Genomic DNA, 23,756 nt, shown 5'->3' with positions numbered 1-23,756 from the left:
TTCCTCTGACTAGGCCCATCCCTGGGCCCCTGCTACACACATGTACACACACAAAAATTTGCACATCTATACTTGAGAGGACAATTTACAGCTCCACATTCATTCTTCAGAGAGTTACCATAACCACTACATACCTAACCCCAATCTTTACCCTGCTTTAATTCTAATATCAACCCCAAAACCAAGTCTAAACCCCAAAATAAACCGAGTGGAAACCAAATGTTTGCGTATGTGATCGTGTGAACAGATTTTACCTCCACAGTATGAATAATACTTATCTCATGCCTACACACAAACAACCTGTAAGACATGCTCACAGTCTTCAATTTGGTTTGCATATGAATCATGCCTTTCTCATAGCATATAGAGGTATAACACCCACACTTGCAGAACTAGGAATAGTTGCTTTTAACCAGGTGGCTCTGCAGCGCTAGCATCACCCCACAATGCATGTTAAAATAACATTATTAGTTGTGTGTGTGTGTGTGTGTGTGTGTGTGTGTGTGTGTTAAAGAGAGAGAGAAAATAAGTGTGTGAACTCACTGCGTGGTTCCCGGGGTCCATCCACTGTGACTTTGATGGCTCGGTGGTAAGTCGCCACTTGTGGCGGTCCAGTGAAAACGGTGATGGTCAGAGTGAAGCTCTTTCCTGCGGCAGAGAACATGTTCATGACACTTGTGAAAGAAATATCATTTTTTGAATCAAATGTGAAACAACCTTCCCTGAAAATAACTCACTGTTCCACTGTCCAAATCATCAGCTTTTGTCTTGCTACAATTATAAGGCAAGGACCACCTCTTTTGATAGCCTGACTGTGGGTATGATTTTGATTATTGAGAGGATGTGTTCCAGATTGCCTAAAAGAGCCTACAGCAATAGTTTATTGTTCAACAAGGCAAAATCTTGCTCTCATCTGCATCAGAGTCCATTCAGGGGGAGGAAGACTGCATCATGCAGTGGGTCCGGTGCTTCTCTTTGGGTCTGAGAAAGACATCTTTTGTTAAAAAGAGAATGCGTGGGAGGACATGTGGGGGGGAAGAACTGGTGCTGTAACTGACTGCAGAAATGAAAGGTATGGGCTACTTTTTAATTCGGAGATGAGAACCATTTTCAACCCACCAAATTTCTTATTCGTTAGATAGAAACAGTAAAAATACCAAAAAAGTGGGCTCTTAAGGGACTGACAGAAATATACTCTAATTTTTAGTTCAGCATGTTTAGTTCTTTATGATTTAAATTGAAGAAGTTTTGGTTTATTCAGTGTAACAGCATATATGCAGCAGTTTTACACCTTCTTTTTTAAAGCAGTTATACCATATCAATGATAAATACACAATATCCCTAATATTGTGTATTGTGTATGTAAGCTTTTGGTAGCGGAACTGTTTGACAAATTACCCCGGGGCATGAATTGCGAGGTGTTTTTTTTTTTTAATCCCTTTCTCGGAATAAGAAAACCCATATAATTATTTCTATTTCCTTGGATTAAATTATAGTCACATCGCAAATGTGCACCGTGACGCAGGCCACATGTTTCGAGTGACACTCATGGAAATCAGCTGGCAAAGTGTGGGTGCTCGCCTTAACCAAACCTAAATGATTCCACATTTGAAGTTTTTATATTGGTAATGCAAAGATCCGGCCAGAATTTACAGAAATATAAAATCTAAAAGTATACCTACTATTAGTGCTTCATGCGCCTGTGCAACCTTTTTAGATGTTTAAATGATGTTTAACATTCATTAAAAAATAATATGCTGCCAGTTATTACTCCAGACATTTTTCTTGTTGTTGTTATTATTATTAGAATTATGATTATTATGAGCGCTTTTCCTAATGTACAAGCAGCGACGTCCTCTCTCATTGTGTATCTCTGTGTGTGAGAGGGACAGTTTCAGCTCACCTCGTCCGCTCCTGCCCACGAAGCGCAGGTCGTTGAATCGGGCCACTTGGTTCTTCATTACGGCGGAGGCGTTCCTCAGCTCGGCCGAGTAGTTCTCGTCGTTCCCGGCCATCACGGTGACCAGAGTCCCGTCGGGAACTTCGCCGAGAGCTACGACCTGCGCACAGGAGAGCGCAGGCGGTCACTCTGGGTCACCAAACCAAATGTAGCTGCGCGCGTAAAACCGCATCCGGCTCCAGTAATATTAAACACGAATATCTTTGCAAATCCACCGCAATGTCAACAATAAAACATAAGCCGAATTTTATAGCCAGTAGATTTCCTAAAGTAGACACATGCAGCGCAGCGTGTTAAGATTTAAATGTTAATTATATTAATATTTTAGCGGATGGGATCTCAATTTTCTTTGAGTTCTCATGGGATGGGATCATAGCATGTTTTACACAATAAATGGGCTTTCATTGACACAAGCCACAAATGTTTGCCCATAAACATTTGGGAATATATAGTATAGTAAATGTAATAATAAAATAAATGGTCAGATCTATTTGTTTAGAACTCTGTAATTTCATATCTCTCTGTTCTGTAATATAGATTTTTTGGGCCGATTGGGCTGATGATCAAATTGAATTGTGCATAATGTTCAAGAAAACCGTTTTGCACATTTTATTAATCTAACATCCCTCAGAAATGCAAATTGCAAAAAACAAAAAGCACAACTTAAGAGCTCACTCTTTTTAATAAATAAATGCAAGTCATTTACTTCCTTAATATTTATCTGGTCTTAAATCAGTATTAAATGAGTCTTCTGTCATTCATTTCCTAAATACATAAAACCACCATGTGCACCATTAAAATATAATAGAATGTAATAAATGACAATTAGAAGCCATGTGTCTGACCTTAAATGCCACGGGGAGCGTCTTGTTGCATCTCCAGTGAGATGGAAGGACGGAGCAGAGAAAGTTGGGGCTGTCGGTTCTGACCAGCTCGCCCGGGTGGTCTGCCAGGACGTCCACCACGTTCCTGGTGTCCGGTCTTGACCTGAGGGGCCCAGCGGTGGCCATCGTCCCGTTACCGTCTCCAATCTTATTGCAGGGGAAGGACGTGGAGGGCGGCGTGAACCGTCTGGTGGTGGGCGGCTCTACGGGAATATGCATCACAACACCTTGGGTCAGTGCCACTTGACTGGGTTGTAACAGAACTCTTTGGGAGACAACAGTTTTTTATGTATTTTCCTCCCGATGCTGCTGGTTTCAGGAGTCCACTGTGTGAGCGCTAAGGATGGAGGCGAGAGCGCACTAAGTCTGAGTATGGAGACTCTCGCTGCCTTAACAGAAACAATAAACTAATGAGTGGCGACTGCGCGCTAGATGATCTGCTCAGGATGTGTCAGCCTAACAAACATCAGGGCTGCTCTGTTTATCACTGGTAGCAGAAAACACGGCCAAACAAAAGCACCCCAAAGTCTCTCGCGGTGCTGAACTTGTCTTACGATGCGGGTGGACAATGTCAGCCGCCCGTGTACAAGTCATCAACACCATAAACTAGTTGAGCTCTCACTTTAAAATCGCAAATCAGTCAGTGAGTCTGTGTGTTGCCGTAATAATCAGGTAATCCAGTCCTGATGCAAAAAGTTACACAATCCTGCTGACTGGGGCTCTTCGGTAAAGTTTCTAAAAAGGTGGTCGAGTTTAAACAGTCAGACTTTGTCAGGCGCCTCTTCTGATGTCACCAGACGCCGCTGCACAAACCGCAAAACTAAACGTTCTAAAGTCAAACTGAATGTGAAGTATATCAGTGTCCCTTTTTGTGCGTAAAAGTTCTCGCAACTTTATCCTGGTTTAGATTTTCCCACACACAAAAAAATAAAAAATAAAACAGCACGATACTGGAATAAGAGTTCTCCTGTCGCTCCAGTTGGATTTCCTTTAAAGTTATCCTTTAGCGCAAAGGTTACGGGGCGCGAGAAGGAGCCGTGAGGCTGAACGCAAGAGCAGAGTGCCGCGAGATTATTTTACCCGAGTCATTTTAGTGTTTAGTGGTTGGAGTGTGGAGAAGATTTCCACCAATGAAGCTGCTGGGTTGGGCTTTTAGCTACCAATCAAACTCTCCGCTGCTCCTGCTTCTGCTCTGCACTGTTGTCACACACACCAGCTGAATTATTGATACTTATCTGTGCCTTTTCTCTCTACTTTTATATTTTTCTACACGTTTCATAGACGTTTACATGCTAGAAATTATGAAACATCATTGCTTATTTGTGAATGTAGCAAAGGACGCTTGGTGTAATAGTAAATGCACAAAACGAATGATGTGAGGTTAAATTGATTTTTACATGATATCAAATGATCCTCGCGCCTTTGGAGCTTAATCGAGTGTATAAAGGTGAATAAAGGAGTATTTTTGAACTGCTTTTGTGCAAAAACTAAGTATTTTGGAAATAAGGAAATACGTATCTTACAGGTAACACTTTTTAAATTGTCTAATAATAATAAAGAGATATTGGTTGATCAAAACACATATCATAAACTATATTTTACTTGAGACATTTATAATTTATTCAAAGACGAATTTACACTGCCGAAGCCTGTGGTTTTATTTTCATTTATTCATTTTGAAAAGCTTTTATGTCTGTCTGCTTTACAACTTTTTTCCAGGTAAATAATTTTTTTCATAAAGTGAAATTATGGCTTTAATACAGATCCGTATCACTTTAATTGACTGTATTAAGTAAGTTTTTTTTTCCACATCAAACGAGACACTAGTGTAATGTGTGTGTGCGTGTGTGTGTGTGTGTGCGTGTGTGTGTGTCAATGGGTGAATTCATTAGAAACCTGAATTGTTGAGGCTCTTATATCAAATGACGGCACACCCAATAAACCGTCGGCCATGCTGCTCTTTGACACTAGTTGGCGCATTTGCCTTTTCAATCGCTGTCAGCTCAGAGAGTCTGAGGCAGACATTTCACATCAGTAGAGAAAAGGAAACTTATCTGTGCTCTGAGATAGTCGGAAATCTGAATTAATTTCGACCTTAGTCAAAACAGTAAAAGGAATTACGTTTGTGAGACTTTGTTTCGTGCAAAGCAGCACCAGGCATATTTATTTTTAACCTCTGCATTCATAATTTCGTTTCACAATAAATGTAATTATTATTGAAAAATTAAATTATTATAACAGCACGGATATTTATTCGTTTATTAACTGCACATTGAAGCCGCGTGATGGATTAGAGCTTATATTTCCATCCTAAAATACAACATTTAGAGAACTGATTGGGTCAGTGTTTTGTGTCTTTGTTGTAAATAAAAGAATAATTGGTCAAACAACGCTTAAAATACTGTATGCAAGTTAACTTTGTTGCGTCTGGTGAACACTAATAGATGTTATTAAAGTGAATAAATATTATTTTGAAAACGTGCGATTTAGCTGGCCCATAAATTAATTTAGAATTGGCTTGCAGCTATGAACTTTTTTTAAATTGACCCAACATATTATGCAAAAAGAGATTCAAATTCACTTATGCAAACAGGAAATTGTCAGTAAAAAACATTAAACAAATCAGGATTTTATCTGAAGCCTTTTCTTTTTTTTTTTTTTTTTTTTTTTTTTTTTTTAATGCATTCAATACGTCGCGGTGTCGTTTTAATAGGGACTCATTTTGTTTTGGTTCATCTGCTTGCGTGTGGCTATTTTTAAGTTCTCTACTTGCATGAAGAAAATAAAAAAATAAATAAGTGCAGTTAAGTGCGGTGAGGAGCCATCGCGGTGCTTTCAGGTTTTCTACAGTTTCTGCTCCAGCACACAGAAGAAAGTCAGATTAATAGAGAATGAGTAGTGCTGAGTATAAAACTTAAAAAAAAATAAATTTAAAGTAAAAAAAAATCTAATTCTAAAAGTGTCCCAATTAAGTGTTAATATTTGAGAGCGCTGTTTAGCTTCTTTAGGATCAAACCTGACCACAAACCTCACTGTTTCAGTGCAGCATGCACAGTTTGAATACTTTAGAGGAGAAGTAGAGAAAATGTCTATAAGTATCGGAATTATATGTGGTTTGAAACAATGCTGTCAAACACTAGTTCAGTCAGTCAAATGTACACTAAACTACTTTCAACAAGTCTCTCTTCTCATTTTAATAACCTACTCCCCCTTATGTTTTATTTTTTGGGGTCACAGAAATATTAAGCTAAAAGTTTGTTTAACACCAGTGACACTCCTTGTTTGTGGTTGCTTGTTAATTTTGTGATCTAGGACAGTGGTTCAGTGGGGTGTGGTGAATCAAAGGGGGTTACCAACAAGATTTTAAAAAAAATCTGAGTGTTACACACCGTGAATTACACAAATCATGGAAAGATTATTTAAAATTTGATATCATGAGCCATTATCATCTAACAACAGGAGCCTTTTTTACAAGGGTCCCAAATGACTATTGACTGTGTGTCAGGTTTTATTTGATTTTATTATTATTATATTTTTAAATCCCTAAGCACACAGTTGCTTCACATAGCAGCAGCAGCAGTTAGATCTCTACAATACTGACTACAGAAAATAATCTGTGATCAGATCACCTATCATACAGCCTCTATTTTTGAGTAAAGTTCGACTGGGCCAATGACAAATCCGGTGATATTTTAGTCGTCCATCTGCCCTATAGTTCATAATTAATATGTGACCACATGCCCCAGCTATACCATGTTCAGCCTTAATGTGCACTCTGGGCGCCTGTCACATTTAGACCTCCACATTTCAATGTGCAGTTTCTACAGTTTCAGCCGCACAGGCATTGAGGACGGAGCCCGCCGTGCCCCTGAACGATTTTTAATGATCTGGGTGGGTTGAGCCTGAAATCAAGACAGAACTCCTGGAGGATATGTGAAACCCTGAACCACCTCACATAGGCCTCAGCGTACATGATTCGTACCATTCAAGGATAAAAAGAAAATTGATCCTTCAGACATAAATCAAGATATCACTACTTTCCTCACTGATGGTTGTTCTGGGAAAATGTGTTGCCTTCATTTCTGTATTCTTCACCTGAATCATGATGTGCACTTACAACAACAAAAGGGTTCCCTGTGGTACCACAAAATGATTTGTTGGCAAAAGTCACCATAAAGTAGACTTTCTGCAGCACCATGGTCCAGCAGTTCTAAATGGGTCATTTATGAGTAAATGTGAATAAATGTAGAAAATGAATTTTAACTAACCACACAGCTCACTGGAGTCCTCACAAAGAAAGAGCTGAGATCCCTCCTCCTCTCTGTGTGTAGAGCCAAAGGAAACCCCACTTACTTCAGGTTTCATGTGTAATGAGTCAGATTGTAAAGACTAATATGAGTATGATCCCCATTGGCAGAGAAGCCATTGGAAGCCTTTGGGCTCTGTAAACGTATACCTGCCTCTAAATGCCACCCACACTGCTTTCAGTGCCACTTGTAAGCTGCTTTGAAGAAGGGGACAGTCACACATAGGTGTAGTTCATTTCAAAGGTTTATTTCTTTCTTTTTTTCTTAACTAAATACGATCTATTAGCCTGTGTAAACTCCTGGTCTATTTTCAGACATGCACACATAAGCCCTTGGATGGGTAGCTATTCATTTGGAAAAGGGGGCTATGGGGGCAATTAGAAATAGTTTGAGGTTCGGCGATGACATAAGACAAAGATTTCTATCTTTAGTGGAGCTGTGGCGGTCACACATTTCTGTACATTCACAAATTACAGGGCGAGCTTTGGCCCTCAACCCACCGAATGCATTCCTTCCGAAAAGTGTCTGCTCGAATTTCTGCCGGGGGTTTCTGCTCAGTGGAAATATGAGTGTTCTGAATGGACAGCTTCTATGAAATGGAGTTTTATTCCTCTTGGATTAAATTAGCTCTGCTTTTGGAGCTCAGGGTATTTTTTTGTATGAATGATAAATTCTGTGGTGGCTGTGGAACGCTGGGCTTGTTTACCCTTACCTCCCTTTTACTGAAATATAGCTCGCTATGAAATGGACTTTTTCTGCTTGATATGACAAGAGTGTCTGTGATTAGACTTCCAAGCATGATGTAAGTCACCAAAGCCATTTGTGCCAGTCCCCTCAAAGCCAAATCATATTCTAGCGTCGGAGTGTTTATATACACAAGTATATGGAGAAACTTTTAAACAACAGTGAGTGGGTACAGAGTGTTTGGGTTTTGGGCTCTTGCTGCTCTGATGGCTGATTCGCTCTCAAATTTTGATTACATTACGTGTCAGCACATCACAATTGGTGGTCATTTTTGTCCATTTTGATGTTCAGACAAGAAAATAGGAAACACGTTGAACAATTTTGATCACACAAATTCGTATGTTATTTTTTCTCCACCAAGGCTGTCTATGTTAGTTTTAATGATCACTGGAATTCATTCATGTACTCAAACTTGTTTTAGCTCTTAATCATCCTAAAAATATTTTTTTTATTTGAATTTCTATAGTTTTCCTCTGTTGTTTTTCTCTGTAGTTCATTATATTCATAGACAGACAATTTTTCATTGTATTGAGTCTGTTTGTGGTCATTTTAAATTTGTTTTCGGACGTTTTGTTTCTGTTTTTTGTCATTTTGTGTGTTTTTGGTCATTTGATGCTTGTTTTCAGATGTTTTGTGTCTGTTTTAAATTATTTTGAGTCCATTTTTCAATGCTTTGTGCCTGGTTTTGTGTCACCTCTTTAGGATTGTTTTTTATTTCCCCTCTCTTTGCGCTTGTCATGCATCCCTTTCTCAATTATTTTGTGTCTTCTAACTAAGCTCTTTTAAACAAGAAATATGAACAATAACTTAATATTCATTAGCCCATTGGCTACCTGACCTATGGGGCCCCTGCTCAATGCAGTGGGGCCATTCAGGAATCCATTGACGATTATAGATCCAGTAACTCATGAGAGCAACAGGTCCACATTTTAGATCCTTGAAGGCATTCGGAACATATAGTATCTTAAAAAATTGTAAAGGTAAGGTGACATTATGAAACCCAGGAGTTAATGACAATGTAAATGTAATGAGACAAGATGCAGCAGTTACCAAAGGAGACAATGAGCACATTCATCTCATGCATCTTTAATACTCTGCTTACATTTTATAAAAGGTGCAGAATGGAGCCCAGGGCTTATTAAAGCTCTCTGAATCAATTGAGCAACATAATGGCTGCTGGGGGACAACTCCAGCTATGTTGTTATTTCTGTCTGCTGAATGTAAACAGACTTCTTAAAGACTTCATTCATTGTCAAAAATACCAAGCACATATCTATGTGTGAGGGATGTTTCCCAGTTCTCTACAGAATTTGTTTAAAGTAACCAAGTATTTCATTTTATAGTAGAAATTTATATACAATATTAATATATTTTACGTGGCTTTTTGCTTTTTGTGCAACTGTATGTTATAGTTAGACTAAATTGGAGAGCAAGTTATTTTACATTTGGCAGCTATAATGAGTTATCATTGTCATCTACAACAAAATGTAGTTATAAAGTTTAAACGCATATCTTATATTCCCAATCTTTTGGGGATTCTGTGAGTGTCTATGAGCTTAGACTTTTTATCATTAGCATTTCCACCAAAAAGACTGTTCCTGTCTAAACATCGCAGATGCTTAAAAAATTCTTAACATTATTCAATATTTCAAAAAGCAAAGATTATCAAATAGTCTTTGTCAATAAATACAAATTTCTATAACAGAATTCCCAACAATTTTCTCTTACCACATTAATCAGCTCATTACCTACAGATTTATGTTGTGACCTTTTGGACAGGGACAACTACCTGGCTGGCAATGTCTTGACTTAACTACTTTTTTATAAACTTATAGTTAAATATTAGCTCCAACTTGACCAGATACAACTGTAAAGTTGCTATATGTAATTTATGATAAAAGATAACACTGTCTTCCTCTCACATTTGGATTCATCATGTATAAATAATGGCAAATACATTGTTCTCTGTCTGTTTGCCGAATTTCTTCACTCTCCTCTTTTTGTACTACTGTCACACCCCATTTTACCATTTACCATGTTGATAACACGTTTGCACTTTTACTTAGGCTTAAAGCAGGGGGGGCACTTGCAATGCAACATGTTTGTCACAGATTCTTAGAAAGTTTACATAAAGAATAACATTCGTCAATTACAACAATCCCTGTACAGATAATAAAACCAACAATGAATTGCTTCTACATACTGTATGCATAATGTCAGTCTGCAGCCTGGATAAGCTGTGGACTTCCATTGATGTCCAAAAATCAAGCACATCAGCTACACACACTGCTCTAGTGGGTGACATTTTTTTATCTTTGTCAAAAGGAAAAAATAGCATTTGGGCCAATTTTTTTATTTTTCAAATGAATAAATATATAAATATGTCACCCACTAGAGCAGTGTGTGTACAACACAAGTCTATGGAAAAGCCGAGTAAGCTAATCTAGGCTGCAGACTCGCAAACATCACACATGAGCAGAGAATTAGTTTTTGCTTTTAGTGCATATATGGCGATTGTTAAAAATACAATTTTAAAAAAATTACCAAAGTTATGTCTGTTTAAGTAAAGGATTTGAGTTTGCCACTATTGTTCTTGATGGGATGGCTGCAGATCAGATTAGGTGTGTGAATATAATGTTTTTGCATGACCAAACATACAGTGTTTAATATTTAAAAATCAGTGCTTATGTCTTTTCTGGTAAAAATAAGTTAAAAAGTCACGAGAGGGACAGTGAAACAGTCTGATCGGTTCACTGTACTCAGGGGTTGAACGTGGTCAGGCCCCCTCCCTGTCCTTTCAGTTGCAGTTCAATGGCACACACCACACCCGAGGCAGGCAGAGGGGAACTCAGTGTAAACCCCGATGTCACGGTCGCTCCGCCCTCACATCATTTGTCGGGTACACTCACCCAACTATGACAGTCAGCAGCCTGTGATGTGGTTCGCAGGCCTGTTTATTCTTTGGAAACCCACTAAAAGTAGCATTGGATGGTAAGCTCACCATAAGGGCCCAGCGCTATAATAGGAGCACTTTGGGTTGAGTTTTGATCTGGTGGGTTTGTAAATGGGGCCCTGCCTTGCTGCGGGGCACCACTGTTGGGCTATATTGTTTAGTGTGACCTGAAGGAAACTTCTTGATATTCAGAGTGATTTGTAACCTGAAACAAGACGTAAAGTCCAAATTTGATATGATTTGAGGCGTTCAGTGTTGTGTACTTCATTGGGACACTGGCATACACTTTACATAATGTTAATGATGATGGACAAAGGCCTACTAAATGTACCCTACTGTACTTTTCCTCATTTTACTGGAGGACAAATTGTATTTTTTCCAGGGTCTTTATTTACCCTTGAAAGTCAGTATAACTTTTAAATCTAAATGAGTCCCCTAAATACGTCAACTCCCCCATTTTTTTTCTGTTGTGGTTTTTAGTGTGAGCTATAATCATTTCTCATCTTTCTTTGTCTCTGTGTCTGACTGTCTATTTGTGTGTAACGACACACACACAAATCCACATACACACAGTTCACGCAGTGTTTCTCTTTTTCTGGCGAGAGCTTCTGATGCAAGGACGGCAATCTGTAATCTGTAGTAATTGCATGTTGCAGAAAAACATTTTTCCGCTGTGGTAATCGCTGCAATATGTGCAGTTGCGTTGCCAAAGTGACAGCACCCCCACCCCCTACAGACACACACATACACAGTATTCTGACTCTCTTTGACTTTGCCAAATGTGTCCAACCCAAAGTTTAAGGGCTGCTCCTTAGGATGGCTGAAGGACAAAGACAGACAAATACGCAAGTATTGTGACACACACACACACACACACACACACACACACACACCTGTGGCTCTGTCACATTGCATTCACCTTCTGCAAAAGATTTACAGTTCCTGCCAGTGACAGTTTAACTGCCATGCAGCCTCCGTGCCAGAGCCCTGCCAGAGCCCAGCTGCTACACACACACACAGATCAGGAGATGAATCTTTTACAGTAGCCACATCAATTCATTCTCTGTGCTCGCTTTAACAGCTATCACACAGTGCAAGCAGGTGATGAAATTATCCTGACCATGTGTAAAACTAATCCCCTATTGTTCCTTGTAAATACATCTTGGAAAATCAAGTCATTTGTCAGAGTTTCTCCTTATCATTGGAAGTTGTAGCCACATAGGAAGTGTAGTGATGGCCTGTGTGTGAACCAAACCACCATCTAAAATTTCACCACTTGACACCAGCATCTACTCTACTGTGTTGGACTGCGGCGCAGGCTTATGAGGTCATCACCACCGTGAGAGTGAGGGCAAATGATGGTGGGTGTTGAAGAAGACAGCACGTTTTACTTGCTCTGCCACCTCAGCACATAAATCTCTCTCTCTCTCTCTTTCTCTCTCTCCTCGCTCTGTCATTGCAGCTCAGCAGCGCCACACATTTATGATATCATTACCCACTGCGTCATCACCCCTTTGCTCAAGAGAGCCCCAAAATATGTCAGCCCAGTTGGGCTTTCTTGCGTTGCACTCGTAAATGTGTAACCACACACGCACCTAGAATAAGTAATGCTCAGAGACATTTATAGATACACAGCACAGACACCAAGATTGCAACCAGACTGTGTGTGCAAACCTTTTCCTCTCTGGGCTGCTACTCTGACTGCTGAAGCCATCCAACCTCCCAGCAGTTGAACTTCCCTGTGTCTCTAACGGAGTCTCTCTGTCAGATCAAACAGCTCCCACTGACGAGGAGAGGAGACAGATCGCAGCGCTGGAAGCCGTTCAGTCTGACAGCCCGAACACGTTTGACTGGCAACGCAGCCTGTGTCTACTCTTCCATCGCTAGAGATCCCACACAAATATAGTAGCGCCACCAGAGAGGGGAAGAGGGGGTGAAAAGTGGGGAGGGGGTAAGGGAGCCCGAGCCTGTCGGCTCAGAAAATAAGTTGCGAGGCGTCCCTCTCATACAAAGGCAAAGCCCCATAGCTAAGTCTTTTCTCAAAATGAAATCGCATGTGAGCTGAATATTAGGAAGTGTGCATGGCTTCCAGCAACCACCAAGCCATTATAGCAGAGCCTGTAAACCACATTTTCACCATCAGACAATGCCCCTTTGTGCTTGTTGTGTGGCTGTCCCCTCTTGCTAGAACCCAAATAGAAGCCCTTCACATTTAAAAACTGGAGATTAGAGTGAAGAACCAAGAAAAAGTGATAAAGAGGAAGTGTCAGTTTTAGATCTCTGGTTAATTAGTGGCAGTCATCTGGACTGGCAACTAGGACAGTCTGCCCTCATTTAGCCCCATGGCGAGGGGAACTTTTGATGTGGTTACACATGGAATGCTGTTGTTCATTCCTCCTTACAACACAAGCCACATGTTTTTATTTTTTGAGACTAGGTCCCTGTTACTCCGAACTGTGAAGGAACACGGTGAGGTATGCAATGTATGAAATGAATGACATGAACATAAAGCAGCAAAATGTGAGTCACCTGCCAACCAGGTGCCAAAACCATTTGTCACTGAATTGTTTATAAAACCATTTGAATACGGATAAAGGTAAAGCTCGTTTATCAGCTTCATTGTCTCTGCTTGTGTAACACTACACATTCAAGCTTAACATCATGTGAACACACACCAATAAACACTGTACACATTTCTATCTTTTCAGATAGAAGTGTGTGTTTGTTGGTGTTTGTCCCTTTCGAACCCTTTCATTGCTGTTAAGGGACTCTTTCAACAAGGGTCACTCCAGGTTCTGTCACACTCATTCAAATGCAGTTGGACTTCAAAGAGCCCCCAAATATTGAATTTGCATTTATTTCCTCCTTCAGAAAAGTTCAGCCTCTTGAGCACCATCTGACTTGCCGCAGAATCCAACCAGATTTGAGCAGGAACCCAGTGCTGGTTTCCTGACAAATGTCTATGCCACTTTCCTCTGCAGACGTGAGACAACTCTTGGAAAGTCCACAGCTGTCGCTCAGGGCTTTTCATCATAAGGAAACGAGGGTGTGGCTAGTCTCAGCCTGCAAGCCAAGGAGCTCAGGAGAGCACCTTAACACATAACATTGTCTTTACTCATCAAACGTTTTTTTTTTTTACCACAGTAGGTGATTATTGTCAGCCATTCCAGTTGATTCCAAATTCAAATCAAAGAAATGAATCATCTCCACATGTGGCATAGCCTTCTTGTGCAGCTTCAGAGAGTCACTGCATTGCATGTTACTCTGTGTGTTACTGTGTAAGATTTGTTTGGCTTGACTCCTAGTTTTAGATTAAGCAAATCTAATTGGAGGTTAAATCTTATTTTCAATGGAGTCCCACCATTAAAATCATTGCTTTAGTTGAGGACTTAATTGAAGTCCAGGAAACCACTCATGTGTCCAAAGTGACTGAATGTTTCCTCTCATCGTCTCAATCGCTAATCAGTAGTGGTGCGGCCCGTGTACAGTTATCACCCTGGCCACATGGACCTAGTGTAGTAAGGCAGGACTTTCCCCTCTTTGACTCAGAGCCTGAGGCGTTCATTGAGGCTTTGCTGTAACTGCACACTAATCCCCTGATTGCTGTGTTTAGGCCCGGCACGTCGCTGCTCCACGTCAAGGCGGCCGCGGCTAACGACAAGCTAATGACACAACGTTGACAAGGAGGGTTTGTAAACCCAATCAGAAGCCTGGAGTCTGGCTGCCTGGTAATTTGGTTAATCAAACTCTATACTGACTGAATGACTGGCTCGCTGTCTGCCTCTTATGTCATCAGCTTGATTAAAGGGAAAAGTTGTGTTCAAGTCCATCAGGCACTTTACAAACATCTTTTCTGCCAGGTTGGCAGTATTTAGCACAGTTAGCTCTCATGCTAAATGGAGTTCTGAGCGGACTTTACTTTAACACACAGAATGTGTAAGAACAGTGTTAGTTCATTCTGCCCTTTATCTACAATTGTATTTAACCGCAAATATATTCACATCTTCAAAAATGAAGCCTTTTGATGAAACTCGTGTTCTTTGACATGCAAAAGATTGATAGTTCCTTTTTTAGGTGTCTTAAATTTTGTGAGCTAAAAATTCAGGAAGGTTGTATCTCACAGAAGAGGCTCATCTTTCAGTCCCATCAGTGCATATGTAACCACAGTTTGATAAGTATTTCTTTAAGCACAAGACACGAATTGGCACTATATAAAGTCAAGAAAGCAGTCACTGATATTTTTCAGTTAAGTCCTCTGCTGTTTAGTCACCATGTGGATAATGGTGCAGGACTAAGGCATCAGGAGACCATATGTTAGTACTGACTGGCTATTACAGTGAGGTCAGACAGCATTTAGAGTGGGAAAACGTCACGGTCATCATGTTGACATGCACTGCTCATTTCTGACTCAGCACGGGGAAAAGGAAAAGCTCAGCTGGTAGACGTGTGAGTGTGAGCGTGAAGTCTTGTAAGTGTTAGCAACAGTGCACATATAATGTTGAGTTTCCTTTACGTTTGCACTCGTGATGGCGGTGTCTGTGACCGTGAGAATGGCATTTGCAGCAGACAGAGTGACCTCACAGCAGACAGACTATGGAGAAGAGATGGAGGGGCCACTTCTGCTGCACAGCTGAGGGGGAATCCCTAGCATGGTGTTTCCTACTGAGCCAATACAGAAGTGAGCAGCTGTAGAGAAAGCACAGGGTCACTCATGTTTACTTCAGGTCAAAACCTGCTGCCGTACAGGGATATTGAATAATTTTATGAATTCTGCAAGTTTTGTGTTCTCAAAACAAGCAAACCTAAATTTTAATCTAGTTTTATAATTTAACAACAAGAACAAAAGTAAATTAATTAATTATCATGGGTTGTGTTTGGAATGTTTTCTTTGTCAAAATTATAATTTCTTCTTATAAACATGTTTGATTAATTTCACTTATCTTAGTCACAACACAAATGATAGAGCTGAGTCCTCAAATGAGCCTTCCCCCCTCTGTGTGCTGCATTGAAAAGGATAAATAGGTGGCCAATTACTGAGGCAGTTGGCAGTCCTGTCATTTATTTGCACCCCTTGAAAATCCAATTTTTGAAATGCTCTCTTCACAAAATCGTTTCCCTGTGGTTAAAGTTATGTTTTAAGGGAGGGAAGAAGAACCCCAAAAATCATGTTTTATTGCAGAAAGGACAATTAACTGTATGTAAACAAGCTGAGAAAAAAAAATTCTGGGAAAACAGAAAAATAGAAAATCAGTACACATTTCATGGCCTAGAGCCTCTCACATCCTATCATTATCTACATTTTTCCCTCAACCGTAATTAAGTTTTTTCTTTATTGCTTATGGGAAGAGGGCTAGGCTATAAGGATGTTTTGAGCATGATTAAAGTTGCTCATAATGAAGTGAAGATTTAGTCTAGAGGATGGATTCTTCTGTCTGTGAAAAACATTCGTTTAAATCCTTTGATGGTGACAGAATGAGTTCCTCTGGGCCTTAGATCTCTGCTAAACTTTCACACATGATAAAATAAAATCCTCTGCTCCTCCTGTGTTTCATCTTATGTAAAAAATAAGGAGTTGCTGTCTCCTGATATGTTTCTGAACATGTGGCATCTCCATAAGTTTGAGTCATTTTATGTGCTGCCGACAAGACCCATGCCCACCCATTAAAGTCATTTGTGGGTTAGAATGCAATCGTAATGTTAAAAACAAAAGTGCACAGCAATCGACACTGTGCTTTGTCATTGGTCTTTTTGCTTTTCCTGCAACCAAAAGGATATTGTTGACAACATCTGTTTAACGATACATCAGGGAGGGGTCTAAACAAAAAGTTATGCTTCATCTGAGTCAAACTCAGGTCACAGCTTCCTAATTGTAGCCGGAGCTACTGAGGACAAACTAGACCTGTGATGAAACAAATGTTTTGATTCAGGTTTGCTTAGAATTGTTTATCTTATTTCCAGCTTTACTGAAAATTGCAAGCAAATTTTAAACGCCAACATAATTACTGCCAAAATTTACATTTATAATACATAAATTAGCTGAGAATAATACTTGTGTTTTTTCCTGCAACCCCAGGCTTACCATGTAATAAGCTGTGGGGCTGGCCTGTGGTTTAGGGCGTAGGTTAAAAACAAAATTAAGAAACAGAAAATTGCGAGAAAGGTTTTTCCTTAATCTTGTCGTCCTCTATACAGGACGAATGAGATCATGCAGTCTAATAACAGTGATGTGGGTTTAATCATTTTAACTTAAGGGCTTAAATGAAATATCAGCTCGTAAGTGAAGCAAATTAACCATAAAGAAATGAGTCATAGAAATAGAAGGGCCTCATCCGGTATGGGAATCCTTTTTAAAATCAAGCTAAAGAATTTTATATTGCGACCATTTCCCCCTTATTATCTAATTATACAAGCATTTTTAAAGTCTGCATATTTTCCTGCCAACATGCAGCTTGTTCCTGTTTCAATTTCATTTTTATGTCACAGTCCCAGTTAAAGTTGGTCTAGACATTATAAATTATTCTAACATCACTGGACACATGCATATGTTTTTGTATTTTTTTTTTACCACAGACTACAGTGCATCTTCATTCCTTTTTTTTTCTTGTTTCATCTAAGACTGATCTCGGTAAATGTGTTCAGTCTACATCCCCAGGGTTCACAGCTCTCACAACTGCCATGCACAATCAAATCAGAGAGTTTAAAATACAGACTAACTCTGCGTGAACTGTGTGTCTCAGGAGGCTGAGACGCCGACCCGGCGATTCCTCCTGCATGCTCAGTCTGAAACCAGCCTCAGATGATATTAGCTTTTCTCTCTGAATGTTGCTTCAGAGTCTGTGCACCTCCATTTTACTTCACAGTAGAATTATAGAAACATCCCACCCTCCAGGAGTGTTTGTTGATACAAGTTGCTCAACCTTTCATAACACGTTTTCTTTTTTTTTTCCTTCTTTTTTTTATTTGTCTCCAGTCACCGAAACGTCTACAGCAAAATCCATATTATCAGATTGGCTAAAAAGAATCTGCAACTGCGGTTGTTTGCCGACCACCAGAAAATTGTGTTTACTAGTACACTTAGCACAACTTTAACCTTGACCAATGGAAGGCTGAGCAGGTTGGTTTGAGCCAACATTGCACACGGGTGGAGGCGGGTTTGGGATTAGTCAACCACATAATCAGCACAGCCCTCTCCATACTCCATACTCCTTTCATACCTGCAAGCCATGTTACTGGTAACCCTTAAAGGTCCTCCATATAGTCGTGTTGACAGATGGTGAAAAGGGGGAGGTGGACCAAAAAGTAAATAAGTACCTCCAAAAACGTTTACAGCCTTAATCAAGTCCAGAGTGTTTCTTCCATCCAATATGCCTTCAGAGGTTTATAAATAGATATTATACTCAACTAAATTGGAGACAGGATTTAGCCGCTGTGTGACTGCCATGCGTTTTCTATTATTTACTTTCACTTATTGATTCACTTATTGAATATTGAAACTCTTTATATCTGGTTACAGATTTCAGCTCGCTCAGCCAGTCTACATGCTTTGGCGTCACTCTGGGGCCTCACACTCAGCAGGACTTTGAATAAGTTCCAATCGGGCATGTTAATTTTAGAGGGGAGAAAAAAATATTCGCCATATGAGTTTGTTATTAATAAATTCACCAGAGACCAGCCATGTGTTCTGTTAAATTTATAGTCTTTTTTTTTGTAGCTACTGTATAGTGTTTTTTTATGTGTCAGTGGTTCTGAGCTTGAAATTCGTTGCATTTTATCCCCTGTGAATGATTCATTTTAGCACTACTTGCATTTAAAGTGTCTTTTTTCTCACATTGTGCATGTGTCTCTCAGTCTTCTTCCTCCCCAACACTTGTAGAAAAAACCAGACCACCTCCCGGAATCCTCCAAAATAACACTGCTACAACTGTGGTGATGCATGGTGCATTTCTCAACACACAAGCCTTCACTTCCATTCATGCTGTGCAATAAGCCAAACATATAAAACCATTCCCACCCTAATAAACCAAGGCCCTTTTCTCTGCCACAAAAGGAGCTGGCTCCCAAAAGCGTAATGCTTTAAAAAAAGAAATGGACCCCTGTATAAAGTGTCCTGCAGGGAAAACAACGGCCCTTCCAACCAGATGAGGGAAATGCAGTAACAAACTGTGCCAAGGCTATATCCCACCACACTGCCCCAATCACAGCTGCTATAAACCAGGTACACCACCTGATGCAAACACTGTCAACATGTCAAGATTGGAAAACTCAGTAAAATGTATACAATTCTGCTTCACAGGCGGAAAGTCCGGTGCTTTTTCTGGAGTCTGCCGCTTTTTTTTTTAAAAGTGTCTCAGAAAAACTGTTTTCTGATTAAATTGGGGTGCTTCTGTGTGAGGGTTAGCAGGTGTAGCCTCATTGTGGTTATTATCAGTGAACTGCAGCAGCACTGACAGTCTGGATCAGATTAACGCCTTGTTGAGGCAAAATTCTCCATCTCTTTCTCTTTCTCTCTTTCACAACAACTAACTGTTAGACTATTAGCCTTTTCTTGTGCCCTACACTGTGCTTTGACGCCATGAGAACGACAGCTGCTTCGTCTGTTGTCTTTGTGATTTGGTGTGCATGTCTCATATGTTGTTATATATGTGGATGTCTGTATGCATGTATGTGTGTGTGTGTGTGTGTGTGTGTGTCTGTCTCTCCCTGAACTGTAGCAGAGGACTGAGGTTTCTGAGGTGAGGCATCCTCTCGCTTCTCACGCGAAGTGCATCTGATGTTGCACATCACATGCTTATATGTTTTCTCTGTCTGCACTATGAGATAGGCTGCAATATACTATATAGAAGACACCCGTTTAACACATGCAGATAATATACTACTGATAATAATGTCTGATAGTAGTACTGATGCCTTTTTTCTTTATAAAGTTAGCAAGATAGACCTGAAACGATGATAATTATCTTAATCTGAATCTTTTTATTTCTTTTTCTTTTTTTTTTTGTATTTATTTTTTTCAGTTTTGTTGACCAACTCACATTCTTTAATGGGTGTTCTTTCTTTTTGTGCCATGTCTCAGATGAACTACATGTTGCATACAACAGTATTTCCTGACTTCTGAAGAGATGAATACATCATTTCCATAAGCTGTTTCACTGAAATAAATTTAGAGCTGGGGGAAGCCAGGCATTTACAGACATAACCGTTCCTCTTAATTTCAGTTAGATTTGAGTCTAAAAAAGAGAACATTGGCCAAATTGCTTTGCCTGTGTAATGCAAGTTGTCAAACTAACCACTGGGGTATTTTGCTTACATGAGGTAGTCCCGATTTCAAATGCTTTCAGATTGAACTGGAGGATTTAATGACTCTTGGTCTTTGTTCTCTTGCAGTTCGGTTTCAGTCTCCCGACAGAATGAATTGTAAAAGGATATTGCATATTCTCTAATGATTTCCAATGGATAATTACAGCTTTAAATGCTTGTCTCTGCTCCCTCCCCCCACTCCTTGACCCTCTTCGTCTCGCTTCTCTGGTTTGGTTTCAAGTCAAAATCAGGCACATTACGTTAGGGGTTAAAACCTCTCAAAATTCTGATAGATGGCATGCATGAAACCTGAAGTCTGTGACACTCTGATATGTAAACAGTGAGGAGATAAAGGCATGCAGATTTAGAGGAGAGCAAGAGGAAAGGGCTTGTCAGGAGGAAACTATAAATGCCAGCATGTCTGTAGAAGTAGTGAGAACACTGGAACATCATCCCCTGTCACTGCGGTTCCACTGAAGATATCAGAGGGTTTTTCTCATGTGAGACACAGATGTACTGACTGTGTGCGTTTGACTGTCTGTGTCTGTGTGAGAGGCTCCAGAGATTTTAAGATAACCTCTGCAAACAATTAGGAGTTGGTAGTGCTTCTTCTGTGGCTGTCTCTAATTAACACTGCAGCAAGGACTTAATTGGAAAGGAGATTTTGCTTTTTCTGTTGCCTTGCAGTGGCTGTCACAGTGGTTGTGTGACATGTTGAGTGGGAACAACGGAGTCCCCCAGCCGCCATCAGATTAACAACTTCTCTGACTACTTTATGCTTGTGTTATTATCACTTACAGGAATAAACTCAACAAGTATTCACATTCAAAACAGGCAAACTTTCAGTCTTCTTCTCCTTCACTATTTGCACATTAAAGCTGTGTGATTGGAATTGCCATGACAACAAATGGCTGCTTTATTGAGGGTAGCGTTTAGCGTCGCCAAGTATAGTGCACTCACCTCACCACACAGACCAAAAGTACCTCCTGGAAGTAAGAGTGAGAGAGCCTAATATGTTTTTTTCTCTTTGCTCTTTTATTGTATTGCCATGTTCCAGTAAAGGCCCAGTCACATGGAGCCTCTGAGCTCGTATTCTCACAGAGAGAGCGCAGAGTTTCACTTGATAATGAATGTCTGTGGTGAGAATCCCATTATGGCGGCACTCTATCAAGCCTACAGAAAACACAGGAGCGGAGGGACTGAGGCCTTTAAAGGCCATATCAGTCAACTAGATGAGGGCTGTTCACAAATCAAGTCCCTACTTCACACTTTTAGACGTGTTAGTATCATAGCTTGTGAAATGGCAAACAGAACAAGTTGTCAAACTGACAAAAGCTGCACTTTCAAAACAACTGGACAGAAAAGTGGGTTGTTGGTGGGAGGGAGGGGGGTGGGGGGGTCATCACTCACCTCTGAGTAGGCTGCTGCTGTAGTTGGAGAAGGAGTCAAAGATGCTGTTGGATGCCATGACAGGAAAGCCAGGATGTTGTGGAGCCCTCTCTGCAGTCGATCTGTACCGACCTTGCGGAGGAAAAGAGTAGAATTGAAACAAACAAACTAAAGCAGCATGAGAGAGAGAGAGACAGAGAAGGAAGGAGAGCACCAGAGGACACAACTCCTGGAGCTTTAAGCACGTTTTCAACCAAGAATCTAGGGTTTGTGACTACCGCAGGAATCCCAAGCCACAAGCCTGCAGAGAGCAGCCGCATGTGCTAGCAGCAGCACCAGGAGATATTTCAGAGAGGAAAGAGAACCAGAAGAGAGAAGAAAAAAACATGATATTGTTCACAAAGAGGCAGTTTAAAACAGAAAGAACAAGCAATTTTACTTCTCAAAGTGTCGAGGTGTACTCACCAGGGCAGGAGCTGAGAGGGGGCCCTCCTAACAGAGCCCGGGTGATGGAAGCAGGTTGGCCAAGAGGACTTGGTTTGTGGTCCTCTGTCACACAGTGGGCTGAGGGTCTGAGGTTAGCCAGCTGGCCTGATAGCGTGGTGTGTCTCTTTCTTTCTCCCACGATCGTGGTGGCCTGACTGGAGTGTTAGTGCTAGTAAAAAGCTAAAAGCCACACTCTATCTGCATCCTCCTCGCCATCCTTCACACACTCACACTCCCCTTCGTGAGTGGTGGAGCCCACGTCACATGTCACGTGAGGTCACCGTGCCTCTCCCTCTCTACTTCTTACCGTCCCTCCTTTTCTTCCTCTCATATCACATTGCTTTTTCTCTGGTCTCTCTGCTTTGGGTTTTTACTTTCCATGCTTCTCCTTCTCTTACTCGCCATCTTCACTCTGTCTTTTCACTGGTCGTCTAAGTTTGGGAAACATTCGGTTTGCTTTTCAGTTCAAACCAGGCAGCGGCCTGCCCCACTGTGGCTCACTGAGGTTTACAGAGCGTACTGGAGCCACTGTAGAAGAACTGGAGAGAAGCATTAAAATGTATTAAGCCAAACACACAGGAGAGAGAGAAGAAGACAAGAGAAAATAGTGAGATAACGTAGTTGTGGCTTTTTTTTTTTCAAAGACAGGAAAGTGTTTTGTCTCTAACTGCCGAACTACACTCAGAGTGCTTTTCTTGACTGTGTATATATGTCCTGTGCTACTTTTGTGTTTCTCTGACTCACAGCACATCTGTGTTTGTAATAACCCGTGGTTTTGGTCCTGCAAAACCTCCACCCATACTTACCACTTGATAGTATCATAATCTTAGTCTCATTAGAAGCAACACTGCCAATTGCCGCTCTACTTTTGTCATCTTATTGCTGTTATATCTTACTTATTTTTTTGCTCCTTCTTTTTTAGTTTTTTGTCACATCTGAGCATAATCATACTGTCCAATGTAAATATTTTTTTTCAGATTCATTTAGCTTTACTATGTATTTCAGATTAGTGCCTTAGTTCCTTTTGCAATATGAAAAAAAAACATCAACAGAAAACGTCAGTATTTGTGGGCATGTGCAGTCTCTTTCCCCCCTCTGAAAGTGCAAAGAGATTTAACCTGATTGTGGTTTTCACACTTTTTCATTTTCTAGGTTGAATTTAAGCACGGAAAAGTTTTCACTGATGTGGCTACTGCTTGTACAGTATCATGCCAAGATGTGATTTGAGACCAATATCATCTTTGCTTTTTCCAAAGTTTTTATGGTGTTTAATTTTAAGGTTTCTTTCTGCAGCAATAAGAAAAACAGGAAGTGATTCATCATACTTCTGATTCATATAGAAATGAACCGAGGACAAGTGTGCAGTCAGAGAGAAGCGCTGACTGCTTGCTGTGGTGATAACCTGACTATCTTGTAGTGCTACGTGTGTGCGTGTGTGTACATGATGCACAAATCACTGACATTTGCAAACCTGTGGTATCCACACTTCCTCTCTCCTTTCTCCTGTTTCCCAGTGACACACTGTGACCATGTCTGGCAGTGGGACATCAGGCCTAAACCACTGTCTGGTCACTCATGTGACCTAATTGCTTTCCCTAGAAACCTGTGTGCATAAGTGTGCGATCGTGTGTGCATGCTTCTGTTCTGTTTCTGTTTCACGCTGCTTTGTGTATGGATGTCATCCCACGTTGGTTCTCCTCTGCTAATTGCTGTGCAAAACTGCTGCATTGACCACA

At 40.5% G+C, this 23,756-nt stretch overlaps 1 protein-coding gene across 3 annotated transcripts in view; it reads right to left on the bottom strand.

Annotated features, from left to right (window-relative positions):
* runx3 (RUNX family transcription factor 3) overlaps positions 1 to 22,207 on the bottom strand; it is a 48,218-nt gene extending 26,011 nt beyond the window's left edge. The window contains exons 1-5 of one of the 3 annotated variants that reach the window (XM_067479403.1): positions 22,000 to 22,207; positions 21,556 to 21,666; positions 2,806 to 3,047; positions 1,904 to 2,060; positions 544 to 648 (exon numbers count right to left, since the gene is read on the bottom strand). In XM_067479403.1, coding sequence (XP_067335504.1) covers positions 544 to 648; positions 1,904 to 2,060; positions 2,806 to 3,047; positions 21,556 to 21,613 — 562 coding nt within the window. In that variant the 5' untranslated portion in view covers positions 21,614 to 21,666; positions 22,000 to 22,207. Of the gene's footprint in view, positions 1 to 543; positions 649 to 1,903; positions 2,061 to 2,805; positions 3,048 to 12,522; positions 12,578 to 15,361; positions 15,523 to 21,555; positions 21,667 to 21,999 lie in introns of those variants that run through there. The other 2 variants (XM_067479405.1, XM_067479404.1) reach the window with 2 other exon arrangements.
* Between the last annotated feature and the right edge of the window lie 1,549 nt (positions 22,208 to 23,756).

Source organism: Channa argus, chromosome 16 (assembly GCF_033026475.1).
Source record: "Channa argus isolate prfri chromosome 16, Channa argus male v1.0, whole genome shotgun sequence".
Taxonomy (NCBI): domain Eukaryota; kingdom Metazoa; phylum Chordata; class Actinopteri; order Anabantiformes; family Channidae; genus Channa; species Channa argus.
The sequence above is the reverse complement of the archived record's forward strand: the minus strand, read 5'-3'. Positions and strand labels throughout refer to the sequence as shown.